The 17030-nt window shown below is 35.8% G+C and overlaps 1 protein-coding gene across 1 annotated transcript in view; it reads right to left on the minus strand.

Moving 5' to 3' along the window:
• r3hdm2 (R3H domain containing 2) overlaps nucleotides 1-17030 on the minus strand; it is a 49801-nt gene that overhangs the window by 8278 nt on the left and 24493 nt on the right. Inside the window, 16 exon segments of the mRNA XM_032549280.1 lie at nucleotides 842-1135; nucleotides 2607-2705; nucleotides 3168-3343; nucleotides 4510-4745; nucleotides 8906-8959; nucleotides 9533-9564; nucleotides 10725-10820; nucleotides 11540-11648; nucleotides 12007-12147; nucleotides 12832-12891; nucleotides 13510-13588; nucleotides 14073-14196; nucleotides 14337-14423; nucleotides 15336-15380; nucleotides 15956-16175; nucleotides 16276-16436. Coding sequence (XP_032405171.1) covers nucleotides 842-1135; nucleotides 2607-2705; nucleotides 3168-3343; nucleotides 4510-4745; nucleotides 8906-8959; nucleotides 9533-9564; nucleotides 10725-10820; nucleotides 11540-11648; nucleotides 12007-12147; nucleotides 12832-12891; nucleotides 13510-13588; nucleotides 14073-14196; nucleotides 14337-14423; nucleotides 15336-15380; nucleotides 15956-16114 — 1791 coding nt within the window. The 5' untranslated portion in view covers nucleotides 16115-16175; nucleotides 16276-16436.

A 17030-nucleotide genomic window follows, 5' to 3' on the forward strand; every position in this document is an offset into this window, starting at 1 on the left:
TTCTCATTAAATCTGGAATATTAGATTTTAGCCACAGGGGAGTCAGCAGAAATGGGCTGTGTGATGTATCCTCCCTTACAAGTTGCCATGGCAAAATATTTCATTGCAAGTAGAGGGACAAGAGCATAAGAACCGGGGTTGTGCTTCGTATGGCAAAGCAAACCAGCTTTAACCTGTTTAAACTTAAGAAATTCAAGCTCACAGTCTAATAATCTCAAACTGTACGATGGCAGACAGAGCCAAAAGCTATCAAACATGTAAAACAAAACATATCTGTTATTAGATTGTAGCAGCAGGTTATCTGAATCAGTTATTGACACAATGTTGTGAGCTCTGAATAAGAAAACAATATAGACATAACCTGACATCTACTGAAGAAAAGACTGATAACTGATAATCACTAAATAACCATTTGCAACTCCAAACAGATCTCCACCAGTAAATTACAGTCATATTATTGAAGTGTAACCTTCCTTTGGTAGCTTTCAGAATATTCTTGTCCATATTGTCCTTGTTGCCAGTCACACAAATAAGTTTTATTTTTATAACAACAAACTGACTGTGACAAAAACAATGAAACCTGCTGCAGTGGAGAAACGGAAAATAACTTTTCACAGTATTTCCTGGATGAAAAACATATCTGTACATGTAAATGGTATTTATTTTCTTCTTTAAACATGTATTGAAGCCTATGAAAAAAATGTTTTACATCACACACCTGCTTAAAGAGAAATATTTTTAAATACCAATGTTAGGAGCTACGCTCTTCCACTAAAAGTTTAAAGATGAATTTGAAACTATATGTGACTCCTGTAATCAGACGTTTGTTAAACCCACATACCTGTTGCGGTGGAGGGGGCTGGATGTAGCCCTGTGGCGGTGGAGGAGCCTGTATGACAGTCTGGGATGGAGGAGGCGGAGGTGGAGGCGGATGCGGGTGTCCAGTAGGGGGCTGGTAGCCAGACGGTGGAGGCAAAGGCTGGCCTGTCGTAGCCATGATGTAGCCAGCCTGGGGTGGGGGGTGCTGCGATAGCACGGTGGGAGGGGGCTGATACATGGGTGGAGGCTCAGGGTTCTCGCTGGAGCCCTGCCGACTCAGAGTCATTTGTGTGAACTGGGATGCCAGCTCATCTCCCTGGAAACAATGGGAATGATTGGAATGGAGGGTTTCAATTATGGCATACACTCCAAAGTCAGGACATTCAGTTCAGCTGGATCTGGAGTTTCATATTTTACAAACTGACAAAGTGATCATAAGACTCTATTAAAAATATGAATAGCTTCATAGCATTTCTGTCCAAAATGTGTTGTTATTGGAAAGCATCTGTTCTGAAAATACTCCCATCATCAAAATGTTTGATGATGGGAGTATTCCAAATTGGAATACTACACATGTTGTTTCAGCCCTACTTTACAGTGTAGGGCCGAAACAATTGACTGGATTAACCAATTATTGAAATAATTGTCAACTAACTTAGTAATTGATTACTGATTAACTGCATTATACAGACTCACAAAAATGCCATTTTGCTGAAACAACACCACATTCAGAGCAGCAATTAAATGAAAACTGCAAAAGAATATATAAATCTTTCATTTAAGATAAAAAAAAAAATACAAGGTCTTTTTGTAATCCAATAATCAGTTAATCCAAAAAATAGTCAATTAGCCCTAAAGCGTATTGATATTAAGTCGAGCAGAAAGGGCTGAACTTTTCACATGTTTGTGTTAGAAATATTTTTTTCAGATGCAGATGAATCCTTTGCTACAAATGTTCAAACATACACTAAAGGAATGCATTTGCATTTGGTCAAAAAAATAAAAAGGTTAATTTTCTCAAAAAATTAATTGGCATGTCTTTATTTGCATCTTTTAATGTAGCTATTTCTAATATTGTATAAGCATAATTCTAGAAATCAGCAAATTAGGCAATTTTTTTATCCAATTAATCATCAAAATAATTGCTAGAGTGATTACTAAAATAATCGTTAGTTGCAGCCTTATAACGGTGATATAAGTTTTAGGCATGGGCAATTATTATCAGCTGGATGATATGTCAATTTATTTGCAAACTGCCATAAAGCAGCAGAAGAAAACAGCAATTAAAGGACAAAGCAGAACTTCCAACGCTGTTAAAGAAAAGGCATGCAAGTTAAAGACCATAGCCATCAAAATATCCTGTGTGGAAGTATATAAAAAAAAAATAGCCATCAAAATATTCTGTGTGGAAGTATATAAAAAAAATAGCAATAAATCTAAGTCTGAAAATGTTCAGCTGAACTTTAATCCACAGATCAAAAGCAACTTTGTCCCAGACAAAGAAATTGCATTATTTCTTTATAACAAGCCCAATTAATTTTTTCACCACTTTTGCTGCATCTTTTTTTAGTAAAACTGATAATTAAAAAAAAAAACGTGTTAGTGTGTTCTATGGAAAGAAAACTAAGGCGGTTAAATACCCATCTAATAATAATGAATAATAATAATGCAAAAAAGCAGAATGAGCTTTTATTAGTACAACCACCCTTTATGTTTGATGATGTCAGCCTTGATGTAATCTATGACTAAAGTAACAGAAGTAATGAAGTTACAAGAGGCATCAGTACCATTGTGTACTGCTGGGGAGGAGAAACTGGCAGGAGAACCTGGGGGCAGGAGGGGCTGGAGTAGGAGACAGGCTGAGAGGGCTGTAGAGACGCCACCGGCTACACACACCAGAAAGAAAGAGCAAGTGTACAGGCAGAGGAAGAAAGGCAGAGAGGAGGGCAAAATGAAGAGAAGAAAAGAGCAGCAAGAAAGAATTATGAAGACAGGAAAAATGAGGGTTAGAACACACTGGTGAAGTTTTAATGAGCAGAAATGAGAGAAATGGAAACTGACGCAGTTCTTTAAATATGCAAATGCAACACAACCCATATTTAAAATAAATTGTTCTAACTACAAAAGAGTGAAACAAAGGAAATGTCTAGAAATATGGTTGTATCTTGTTATATCTAACATAAAACTGCATATAATCAAACTTCAGCATTGTCTCAGGATTACCCACCTTGTTAGACTCAAACACTACAGATAGTTGATTTAAAAACTGTTCCAGTTTGGCCTTTAAAAATTTAAATTAATTCTATTTCTCGTTTGTTTTTTAATTGTAATGAAATCGAGGCTCTTACCTGAGCAATCATGTGGTTGCCCATGGGGTGCTGCTGTGGGGTGGGTAGTAGAGCGGTTTGAGGTGGAGCCTGGGGCTGTGGCTGCTGTGGCGGCTGCGGCGGGCAGGGTAGGAGGCTACGGCTGGATTGGGAGACCGAGGGCGGAGGGCAAACATCAGGACTGACTAAGGGCAAGCCTGGAAAGGAAGAGGAGACAAAAACACCACGTTTGCAGTATTTAATTTTCCACTAAAGGCTACCAATAAAATCTTCACAACAGAGTATAACTTACAAGTACTAAAAATCACTACTTTGGTATTATTGGTAATAAGCAACTGAATTTAATGTCTGTATTTAATTGTCTTAAATGAGCCAACAGCAGTCAGCTGTAAGTATTGCAGTTTATAGAATATTTCATCATTAACTGTAAGACACCCAGGTAACACATCATGCTGTCCTTAATTAATTTTGATTTAATTGAAATGTGCATTTTTTTTATAACTTATTTATGCACAAATCATAACTAGAGGACCAGAGAAAAAGCAGCAATACAATGTTTTCTGGTGAAGAAATAACTAGTACAAGATTGTGATTATTATGGTGTGTTGTGGCTGTCATGTTGCTTTGCTACTCGGCTTTTGCATTTTATAATTTGAAAGTTACAGTGCTTTGAAGTATTAAAGCCCAATGGGTTTCTGCTTCTGTCACATGTTTTGCTGCCACATAGGATATAAATTCCTGTGTGAAAATGAGTCACAAGCCTCTCCTAGCATCTGTGGTGCTAAAAAACAAAAGCTTAATTCAATCCCTCAAACAGCTTGGTCCGCGAATCACAAACGTCTCATAGGAAACAAAAGTTTCATATATAAACCCTCACATTTTTGGTAACTGATAATGAACTATGTCTGACTTCATGTCAGATACTTTCTCAAAATTTCAACAAGATTTGATAAATGGCCTTAATGAGTCTGCAGGTTATTTTAGAGTATGGAGGTAAAATTATTAGGCCAAGTTTATATTTATTCCATTTTGGGGTAAGCTTGTAACAATGGACATTATTTCACTTATTGTTCAAGCATTAGGATGGTTGATTTTTCTTTTACTCAGTCATTAACTTTAATAACCATCTTTGGTTCTTAAAAATATACAGAAAACACTTTTCTAAAAAAGATTGCTTTACAGTAAGAGAGGTCGCTATTACTTGTAGTATTTTGGAAAACCCCATTATATCCAAAGTTGACCTATAGTTAGAAAGGCACATGTATGCAATTAATAAAAAGTTAGTTCAACCTAAAAGTTACTTGATCTTAGGCCTAATGTGATTTACTGAACAGACCCAAAAGCTTTTTTCTTCGGTCCCTACCAGAGCGAGAGCCTTTGCAGCTTCCCTGTGATCCTTTGTTGCTGCCAAGGCTGTCCCCTCTGGTGAGGATGGAGATGCCAGAGAAGCTGCTGGCCTTTGTCACGGGTGGCCGAAGGGTGCGGTTAGAACTGTCCGAGTCTGTACTGCTCCAAGGTCGTGGCTCCAGACACTTCATATCACTGTCTGTGCTGCTTTGACGACTGCTTGATGCTCGACTGGAGCTCTCACGGTTCCCTCTAAAAGACAACAGAACAGGGAGGATCAAGACTTTACAGTGGCTGCTGTAAAATAGAAACAGTTGAGTCAGGAAATGAGGTAAAGTTATCAAGTGCAAGAAGTTAGCAAAAATAAGCAGAAGGTAGAGAGTCAGTTGCACTTAAAATTATTCAACCTTTTTAAAAATTATTCTTTGGCAAAATAAAGGAAATCTTTTTTTATGGTGGTCCTAATGTCTTTTCAGATTTGTCAGGGATCACTGTTCCCCTTGATAGTACAATGATACCCAAGCTGCAGCTTCCTTACAGACAGAACAACATTTTCCAACAAAGATTTCCTGATAATAAAATTCATCTTGCCCTCCATATGCTGCGTGTGTCCAAGCCAGAGGGTGCATGATGTTATTTTCAGCCTATACTTCATTATTTCATCTACCGACATATCACGGATCCATTGAGATAAAAAGTTTGAATTTTGATTAATTTCACATCTTAGCAGAACCTCCATACCTTTTTGGCTTAATACATTTGTCAGGAAATTGTAGCAATTGTATTTTATTCTATTCTTGTGCTTTTCGGTCAGAAGAGGTGTACATTTTGGAGATCAGGCATAGAGTCCTTCAGCATTTTGGAGTTTACGCTGGAAACTAAAACTAGCTGCTGTTGCCACCAAGTCTTGGTGCAAGTCTTTCAATTACTCAAAGGTTTCTGAGTACCTGCCACCTCAGGAATCCTTGTTCTTCCACATACATAGAATAGCAACCCGTGCTTCCAGTCATACCTCTAGGAAAATTTAGTGACTTTTCAAGTTTTCTTGTCCTTTTATCTCCTTAATAAACTTTCTAAAAGATTCTTTCGACTTAGCCGTATTTCTAACATGCATTCAAATGTTACTGTTAATTAGTTCGGGTATTTGAGCTGTATTATCTGAAGCACACCTGGTTAACCTAATCAAATCCTTGATTGTTTGAATCAAGGGTGGTCAAAACCACAACTAATTAACAAAATGCCCCTATGAACTATTCTACAATAGTAACTGAAAGGAAAATTTTATGCTGAATTGTTTTCTAAAAACCCTTGTAATAGTCTTATTTAGCTAACCTTGTTAAATTATTGTGCAATATGTTTATTGCAAACGCCTAATTTTTTGCAGGTGCAGAATAATATTACATGCAACTGTATAGGGTTAAAGGAGAGATGTATTATATAAAAAAGAAGGATGTGTTCTTGGAGTATTTGAAAGAGATGTGTGTGGGTAGAAGTAGACACAAAAGAAGAAAGATAGGCAAGAAGAAGAGCAGAGTAGGGTTATCAGAAGCTAGGAAGGATACAGTTTGACAAGCCTCAAATAGAACATTCAACAAAGATGCATATTGGCTGGTTTTGTGTAACCAAAGTACAGACACAGGCAACATATCAAAAGCAAATTATTTTTGGTTTTCAAGTACACAACCACACACACATTCCTACAAACAAACCAACTCCTGGGTAGAACAAGCATGCAGGGGGAAAAGATGCTTTAACATCAACCAGGTGTTACTCGGGTGAGAAGATGAGAAAGTTTCACAATTTCAACTCACAACAAAGCAACCAATGTAAGATTATGGACACGGTTTATATCAAAGATCTTATGAATGAAATGAACACCATCAAAGGTGCTAATACAAGGAAAGAAAAAAACAAAACAAAAAATCATGCCCTCTTCAAATAATAGCAAATGACACAAACATCAAAATTTTAAGTAACACTAAATGTACAAACAGTATAATGTTAAGAAGTAAATGTGCATTGACACACAGACTCACACACACCACCTACAAGATGAGCACTTGGTATTTTTTACTCTATGTCAATCTATTATGATATGAAACTGTCACTCCGGTAATGGCCACACTACATGTGCAACCTGTACTCAACAGCATCCTGCCCATCAAAAATAACAATTCTGCAATTTTCAAATAAAATAAAATTTTAACTGCCAACACTTGTCATCTTTGCATGCATGTACTGTCATCCTAGAGGTAAAAGACAATTATGAAACACTGATTATTTATGTAGAGGGGAAAATTATACATTTTTTAAAGGACTTGCAACTTTGTTTATGGTAGAACTGATTCAGGTTATAAAACACTACTGAACAGCAAGTAGTTTTTAATGTGGCTCATGAATATTTCAGAAAGACTAATTAATGGACTATTTTGAGGCTGTGTGCTGCTCAACCTCTTAGGGAAGGGTGAGTGCAATGACGCTCTGTGAACAGGCTGGCACACACTGGTTTCACTGCTGCAAACAAAGACGATGCCAGGATTTGCAAAAGAAGAGAGCAGAAGGGATTCTGCTGTTGATCACATGAGATTTGATCTCAATTTCTCATGCCAGCAAACCTCTCACATGTAAACAAAATAGCAAGAAAAACCATCAGTGGACTGACTGAATATCTTTTTTCACTTTTGGTCTTTAACAGATGTCAAATTAACGGAAGCACTGTTTAATCTGCAAAAGCCTGTTTTTATATATAAAACATGCTGAAAACTTACAATAAAAAATGTTTAAGATGGCATGTAAAAGCAGGTAAAGAACAAGAAGTATTCAACAAAGAACTGAAGTGTTTGAAGGTCTGAGAATGAAAAATAATAATTACTACTAAACTGCTTACCCATCATTGTTACAATGCTATAGATCACATTTGGAGCAGTTAATCTGTACTGTCTAGCTGATGCTAACACAGATCACAAGCTAGATCTTCATAGCATCATACACAGATTGAGCTGTTACAAAACCTGAGTTTCCATTATGGGAATAATTAGAGGAACATCTTAAAAGAATGAAAAATAAGGCGTTCTAATCAGATGCAAGTAGAAACACTGTTTAGTAAAGAAATGTTAATTTCACTCAACAGTTCCACTACAACCCCTCTAGAAACCAGCTGTTACAGCTGCTTATAAATGGCCAGGTTTGTGGCGCTTCAATGATTGCGACCAATGATACTTGAGGAGTAAATGAAAAGGTTAATCAGACAATGTGATTTGCAAGAAATTGTCTTTTCTGTAGAAGCTTTACATTGCACATCAATATATGTGGGCCCAAGATGGAAGAATGTTTTGTCTACTTCAGTCTAAAACAGTCTAAGTTAAACTTTCTGGACTATCTCAGACACGAGTGAATTACATGTGACGGCAATTCTAGTAACCGTGACAGACTGGGAGAAAATTTTGAGAGTGTAAAAAGTGTATGAACATCCTGAAGTGTAATTACAACTACAACTTATGTCTAACTTAGAAGATTACAGCTGATCAGAGCAAGATTGATGCAAATTTGAAGAAACAACACAAAACTACAGTATATATATAAAAAAAAAAAAAAACAAAAAAAAAAAGACAAAGCCTTAAAACTGTCTGGCCAGACTACTAAGATGGAGGCTGAATGGTTGCATTGTGTGAATGCCTGGCTCTCTGGCTGAGAATTAAGGTGGGACAGATGTGTGTGCACAACAAAGAAACAGCATCTCTCTGGACAATATTCAATGTGAAAAAGGCATTATGTAGTATATAAACTATAAATCATAAATGATCTGGCTTTGTTGATTGGGTTAATTCATTTCAAAAGGTTACGCTTTCCCCATGTTTGCACCTGCAGAAAAGTGATCAATGGCTTTGCTAAGGATGTTTAATATTTGTTTGGTCTAATAATCCTACAGAAAATAAATCTAAGATTTCACTGTCAATATTACATGGAATAATTTTTTACCTATTAATAGAGTTAGCACACCTCAAACAATAACAGTAAAAATTGTACTGTTAAAAAAACTATTCTTCTCGATTTAAATGTTATTTTAAGTTCTGAAGCACCGCCATGTTAAATGCCAAACAAGTTTTTGTTGGGTAACATTTTGATAATTACACAGCTAAATCAACCACAAAACAAGCAGATCACTGTGAAATTGATGTGGATACTTTCCATTAAAGTGTAGCTGATGGTGGAAGGATTGATGGGTGAGTAGATCAGTTCCCAGTGAAACCACAAAGCAGCCATGCATCCACGGTGCAATGCTAATGTAGCCATTTATCAGCCCAGTACGCCAAGCAAAGATAATAATCACCACAGTTCACCAATGTCATCACCAGACCACTTTCAAAAAATGGGCATGGCAACACACTAGTGAGTCAGCAGCTCCCCAATACCTAAAGATCTGTCTCCTCTTTTGAGAGCTAGAGCAGTAGCCCTCAGTGGAAAGTCTGTTGGGATTAACATTAGGAGAAAATGCTCAGGTTACAAGTCTGAATAGGAGGACAGGAAATGGCTTAAAGAAAAGGAAAGGTAGGAAGTAGAGGTAGGCACAGTAAAAAAAAAAAAAAAAAAACCCTCAAGAAGAAAGGGAAAAATGCACACAAGGCAGAAATTTAACTCATGAAGCCCACGCTGCTTCTTTGTCTCACTCTCAGCAAATTAGGCCCTCATCTACCAATGCTAAATGTTAAGAGACTAACTCCTGTGTGACCTAACTCATTAGTAAAAACTGCAAAATTACTAAAACTTAGCTCACAGAATGTGTGATAAACCTGTGTGTCATAATAAATAATGTAGTAGTTAATAAAAATACACATCTTTAAACAAGTTATTTCATTGATTCTCACTAAAGGAAATACTTCTAAGACAGGTTTGAGGAACCTATGTACAAGAGTTGATTATCAATGTCTTATGATACCCCTTCACAACTGAGAACTAAATAAGCAGTTTTAATTATGAAAGAGGTGAAGACATTTATACAAAACACACACAAAGCCATCCAAGGGAAATCACCAACTTACCTGTTGTCATTGATGTATCCATTTTGAGACGACTGCAAAAAAAAGGACACCTGCACATTATGAAATGCATAATTCTATTAGTAACACGTTCCCAGTATCATTTTTGCTTGTCAACATTTCAAAATTCAACAGATTATTCTACAATGAGGATTTTCCACCTAACTGATGCAAATGCTGGCTTAGCACCAGGATTTTCTTTTTCTTACAGCTGCCAGCAACAAAACATTTGTTCTATCACAACACCAAGTCTTTGCCGTTCTATAAGGAAAGAACCAGTTTTTTCAGAAGATTTGAGGCAAACAATCAAATCAGATGTTGTGATATCCTGGTTAAAACTCCTGAGTCAGTCTGGCTTCCAATCTGCCCAACAAACACTATTTAGAGCTGCATATGTAAATGTAGGTAACACATCCACTCATAAAATTGTTGATTACAGAGATCACTTGGCTGGGGTTGTTCACAAATGTTGTTAAAATGGTGCATTAACTGAGCCTGAATTAGCACTGGAACAGTTTTGGTGGAAAAGCCTTAAGAAAACCCAGCAGGAGTTTCATCCAAGCCTAAGATTCAAAAATCTCTTAAAGGATAGAACTAATAATTTGCTAGCACTAGATGATTATGGTAAAATAAAAAAAGGTGAAATAACTTGTTTTCCACTGTATAAAAAAGAATTACTTTAATAATAGGCCTTCAATGTCATATTTTCCCTTTTGAGACATTCTTACATAAGCCCTTTAAGTTTAGACAAAATACATAACGTACTTCAGTACGTTATGTATTTTCAGTACGTTCTCTTTTTTTACCTATCCGAAAGTTTAAGAACAACATGTTCTACAAACTGCAGCAGGTTACACAACTTTCTTTCCCTGACGTTCTGAATGTGAAGCAATTTCAGATTGTGCTAATGTAATTATCGAATTATGACTGAAAAGCAATTACCGTACAGTGTACTTTCCTTTACATAGCACATGTAAGTTCAAAATTTTTTTGTAAACAATTTTTTTTCCTGATTTCCTGACTAGTCTAAAACTTACCACAATTTCATAGTTTATATAATTAAAATAATCAAGACATCTAAAGCTTGTCCAAGTAATTGCTCAATAATTAGAAAACACTCAAAAATCTTCTAAGCAAATGTTGCAAACATGATATAACATGAAATAAAAAAGGACCGTAGAAAATAAATACTTACTTCTCGGGCAAAGATCCTGTCTCGTACCCGCTGATATTCTTCTTCTCGCTCTTCAATAGATTTGCTACGCCTCCCGTCCTGCAGTGGCACACGGATCTAAAATTTGCAAAGACAAAATGTATTACAACCTAAAATGGTAAAGGCAGTGCTAATCTATCCCATGTTTGTTTACCTTGCTAAACATGTCAAAAAAAAAATGCTGAAAACAATTTGAACGATCAAATTATAGGTCCAATATTCAAACAAAGAATCTCTCTCTTCTATGCAAACAGGCCTAAATAAAATTATTCCAGCTTCAAAGAAAAATGCTGCACCAGATTAAATAAAGCACTAAGAAAATATACTAAATCTTACAAAAGGTGTATGGGTAGTTTTAAACAAATAGAAAATAATGCAGTTGTTACTTCGAAAGTGGACGAAGTATAGAACATGCTCAGATTTCATAACTTGCCAGCAGGGCAATTTTGATACAAATAGAAGATGCTGTAGTCGTGACTTCTAAAGAGGAGAACGTTTAGTCGTTTGACAGCAAAGTGAACAAACTGCAAACTCCTCGCCTGCATTGCAAAAACTACTGTTCCAGAAAGTAACAGTGCTGACAAATACGCAAGTTTTCTCTTTTTCAATTCTAAAATTGTATGTATAAGGATTTAGAAGATATAAGTTAAACCTGCAGATAGAAGATTAAGCACTTTGTTTTTGCCTTGCTTTGGTTTACTTGACACCTTTTGTGACTTAATGATCAGTAACAAAAGTATGTCGGTATAAAACTTGTATGGTGATTTAAATGGATTTGGTAATGACAACCAACCAACCTGGTTATCATCTTTGTCCATACTAGCATCGTCTCTTTTAAGGATGAACTTCTTCTGAAAGTCCATGTTGCGTTCATCCTTGATGTGTTCAGAAAACCGTTGCTCTGGGCTGTAGGATAAAATATAATGAACAGTTATTAAGTTAAGGATGCAAAAAGACAGTGAACCACATTTAAGAGCAAAAAGCAAGGAATTAAGGACAAATGTTAAAAAGCTTTTTCTTATAGAGTTGACCTTTGCCTATTCATCTATTCATGGTTCACAGATTTGTGAGTCCAAGTTACTCCAAAAATCTGCCTAATCACAGATTTTTCCATGGCACATACCTACTATGTCCCATTATCTCCAAACTAAAATCAAAAGTATTTTGTATGGCAAACAAAATAGTAAATAAACTTCAAAACATGTCACTGAACAAAACTTCAAAACATTTATAAGGTTTCTGTACTAAATTCTGACACACTCACATGCGAGTGTTTCCAGTCTTATTGATGATGACAGCTTTTCCTGTCTGATCTACATTGTGATCCATGCCAAAGTAGGCGGCCACACGATGCAACAGCATTCGATGATACGAAGTCATCTGAGGAAATTTCTTATACTGGTTACTGCAAGTGAAAAAAGAAGCATAAGAATAGGTTAGTAATTGTTAGATGACCTTTAAGATATTTGCTCTTAAGTTGAATTCTCTCTTGTTGAATGTTGAAAAAGCATAAAAAGAGAAGCAAGAAGTTGGGATTTGAACTGAAATTAGGGATGAACCATACTAGGTAAGAATGCAACTGTGATATTATTGTTGAATACTGAGATGGCTATATCAGTAGCAAATAATGCCAATTTTCTTCCCTTAATGCTTTCTTTTCCAAAACAACATAATTTCAATCACTCTCTGTGAGCTGCAGCTTCTCAATCATTAAAAATGGGTATCAAATGGTAAAAAAGTCAGTCAAACTGTCTTTGTTGGTATGCTTGGTGTGAATGTATGGCACTCAAAATAACAGCCCATTAAATAGTGCCATCTAGGCAGCACTTTCAAATGTGAATAGTGGACACATTAGGGTTGTGATGATGGTCAAGATTCTCTACTGGGTAGCTTCTAAAATTTAGAGCTATGTAGGGTCTAAATGTAATAGTTATTTCTGGAACATAATGGGGATCCTGTAGACAATGGGATAATCAAGTTCAAACTCACTCGGAAGAAAAGACTAATGCACTAATGTAGCATTCTAGGAAATAAAAATATGATCTTTAAGTGTAATAAATAAATTAAGTGTAATGAAAGACAGATTTACTTGTTGTCATTAATGAACTCCAGGATATCTTGTTCTAGTTTAAGCAGCATCATTCGATCCCTGGTGGGTCAAAGGGAGAAAACAAATTAGAGAATTCAGGGGGACCACAGAATCCTCCATTTAAAATATAGTAAATTCAGCCGCTTAAGTTTGAAAAATCAATAAAAACAATCATTTTGATGGTAATTAAGAAAACAATATCAGGAGTTTCTTTACATGCAAACTGAAGGCATTAATCTTACCACTTTATAAGAACTCTAAAGATCAACTTAAGCAAGAAAAAAAATGCAGAAAAACATGCAATGTGGTAATAGTATGAACATCTGCACACAACTATAGGAATTATGATTACCCTATTAGCAATAACATAATGATTTTATTATGTTTGGTAAGTCTTTGGTAAGTTTTTACATTGTACAAGCTCCGCACAGCAAAAAAAGTGCATCAAAATATTACCATCAAATTTATTATTATCCTTGATGGAAACAGATGTGGGATTCTGTGATTACTCTAAATACATTTTGTGTGAATATTTACAAAGTGCATAAGCAACATTAACAAATAAAATGTATTTATTTTCAATGCCTAAAGAAACAAAATTTATAACTGCGTCACTAATCTGTTTGGATTATTTACTATGTTCATTATAACCTCATAAGTCTTTGATTGTACTCATACCTGGGATTGTTTTTCAGTGTGTTGACCAAAAACTCATGAACATCAATGCCTGTGGAGTCGGTGTATTCCTGACTGGAATCTATTACAGAAAAAAAATGAATGAATAAACATCATTTCAATAAAAACAACAACCAAGAAACAAAAAAACAAAAATAAAACAAGATGCATTGTGAACATATGCCATTTGAAGATGTCTCAAGTGGCTGAAGATGAATAGACATGTTTCATGCTTTGGAAAATAGTCTGATATGTGCAAGCCATGTTCAGAATATACAGAGACAAACACCCTCTAGAGGGCATCATTACTTCTAAACCACACTGCACAGATACTGTACATAGGTAAGCCATTTCATCTCTGCTCCTCTCCGTATGACACTGTGGAGTCTTGAAGAGAAAGATTGAGGCGTACTATAATTGTTTTATTTGTACTTTAAAACTGTCTTAAAAGTATCTGTTAGCACTGATGAAGAGACATTCACATTACAAAATATCCTACAATCTAAAGAAGCACAATGATGTCAGTCTCTGGTACAAACAATGACCACCATCAAACCGTGTCTTACCACGTGACAACATCTTTCGAGGAGTCTTGTCCTTCTTCTCCTTTTCTTCATTTTCATACTCATCCTTTGAAGACTTTTCTTCCTCTTTGTCTGATGGGCAGCTGATGTGAAGCTGGATTATTTCCTATAGACACCAATAAAAAAATATATGCATTTTAATATTTGTAATGAATAAAAAAAAATAAAAACAGCTCTAAACTCAGGGATGAGTTAAGATTTAAAGACTGTGGTTACTGGTTATGTTGGAAAAAAACAAAGTGATACCGATTCTGGAGGTCCATCATTGGGGAAAGGACCAGAGGACTCCTCGCATACTGCCAGACTCCGTACTAATTTCATTTTGGCATTAGACTGAAACAAACAAGATTATTATATTAGATGAATTTTAGAAGAATTTGATAAAATATGATCATACAAGAAACATCTAGATTGAGACAAAATGTGTTTGAAATGTGTTTGCCTTTTTCTGCCAAATATTTGACATTTTTGATGTTTAACAAGGAGAAGAATAAAAAAAACTTCAAATACATTGTCCATGCGTGCAAAATCTAGAGGTTTGTTGTAATAATTGTTATTGCCTTTGTCGCCTAGTTTTTCCATTTCTGCTTCCAAAGCACCCAATATATATTCCAAAGCATCATAATGCAAAAACTTGCTATAAACCTACAAAAAGGCAAATTAATTAGCTCCCATAAAACATGAAAATGGAAAAGAAAGATAAAAAGAACAGTTTAATATATAAACAGATGAGAAAGTCACTGAACTATGTAGTCAGACCATAAACTGAATAGACAGTTAGCCCGCTCCAAGATGATGTTTTCTCAATAGCTATTTAATAATATTTTAATAGCATGTATACACTTATCTAGTAAGCAAATTTAATTAACTGGAATTAGTTTAAAAGTAAAGCTTCTAAGAAAGACGTATTAAACCAATTACATCTGTTTTAAGACATTATCATTCTAGTCTCAAAAGAAATTGGCCAGCTCTGCTATTTTCTTCTGGTTATTTGAAACATTATTCAGTTAGTTCAACAGGTAAAGTGCAGTTCCAAAGCCTTACTAAGGTCAGTAACACATTTACTGTTAACCTTCTTATCAGATATAGGATTTTAAGCCAATGATATAATGCAGGCAGTTGACTGTAGGTCAGTGGATTACAAAGCCGGAAGGATAAAAAAATATTCCATGCAGCAAATGAGCAAAAAGTCATTTCAAGCACCAGGATTATAAAGTAATATCAATTTTGCTGAAATTCACTTACCTTGGCCCTTTTCCTGCCATGGCTGTGGTTAGTAGCCCGCTTCTGCTATTAAAGCAAAAGAAAAATAATACTTTAATAATAGGGTGAAATTTAAATATCCATAACAATAATGGATTTGAATTAGAAGCCATAAAAGTCTAAGATTACAGGACATTCTAGTTGCAGCATCTACAAAAATATTAGGCTTTCCTTGTTGAATGTTTAAACTAATAAATTTGATTGGAAGAAATCTTTGAAATGCCACAACCTCCTGCATCCTTATACATCACGTAAGGAGACCTATAGCTATCAACGACATTATAGATATTAAATAATACCTTACAAAAAGTATTAAAATGATATATATAACTAATGTGTATACTAAAAAATGAACAGCATGACAAACATTTCTGTTTACTTAGTGCCTCTGTATTGTTAAAACACAACAATGACAAAGATCTCTATTCAAGAATGGATTTAAAGTGGAGATCTTCCTGTCTCAGACCTCCATGCACTGCAGAGCTCATCACACTGTGCAAATCAGGTGCAACTTTAAAGCCGAGAAACCCGCTGAGAAACCAAGTGAATTTAGGGTGATTTTATCACTCATCAAGCGAGATCTTATTGTCACATCCTCCTACCTGTGCATCCTGTGGAGAGTTATCATCTGGCTCAGGCCCCTCTCCTGTCCCATCCTTGATGCTCTGTGGTTGAGGAGAGCTTTTACCTCGACTGCAGGGCTCGATTTGTAGCCCACTCTCTCCCTCCTGCTGGATGTCTGTTGTCAGGCTCAGTGACATCTTCTTAGGGGAGGGGAGAGGGTGGGAGTGGGGAGGGTATTGGTGGAGGACCCAGTAGTGGCTATGAGAGTAAAAGAAAATTTTCAGAAGAGATGTAGTTTATTCTTTTTTCTTACAACTGAGCACATTTTATGCTGTTCCTTGTCCTTTAAAGTAGCTACCTGTTGGAGGTACCAGGTCTATGCTGAACTTTTTACAGTGAGTGTGGGTAAGAACCACACACAGGGAGATGAAGGGAGTCCACTAAGATAGTGTACTAGGCTGGGCGGCAGGCAGGGGGTAAAGTGAATTCCATAGCAAGCCTTGGGTCTTGGGGTGAAGGCTGTCGAGAAACAAAAACAACAAAAAATGTAATAAAATATATGAAAGGTATAACTTGGACAGCAAAATGGTTTTAAATGTAAAATAACTGTTTAGAGATGCACAGAGAAATCAGCTGATTTACAGCTTCAGGATACCAGAAAAGCAGAAAGGAGTATAATCCTGTGCCTTATGTTTTTGTTGGAAATTTCAGAGCTTCAGTAAGCACCAGTCCCTCTCCTCTTCTAGAATTTACACAGATTCCCTTTTGACAGCAACAGTGTCATGACATAATTTCCCGTCCTACTATAGTCAGTGAATAAAATATTTGAAATGCTTTCTTTGTGTATATTTATTTTAAAAAATCAGAATCAGTTAAAATTACTACATGCAAGTCAAAGATTCACAAAAACCAGGAATCAGCATCAGAAGTCTTCTCATTGCTTCTCTAAATATTGTTTCCTCCACTTTTACATATTCAGAAAAAAACATTTCTTATGAAAGGGATTCATTACCTTCATGACAACAAATATAACTTGTGCATTCTAAGGAACAATGTAGTCCATCATTAAGTCATTCTGCAAACAATGCATTAGACACCTGAAATGTGCTATTT

Source organism: Xiphophorus hellerii, chromosome 20, assembly GCF_003331165.1.
Source record: "Xiphophorus hellerii strain 12219 chromosome 20, Xiphophorus_hellerii-4.1, whole genome shotgun sequence".
NCBI classification, from domain to species: domain Eukaryota; kingdom Metazoa; phylum Chordata; class Actinopteri; order Cyprinodontiformes; family Poeciliidae; genus Xiphophorus; species Xiphophorus hellerii.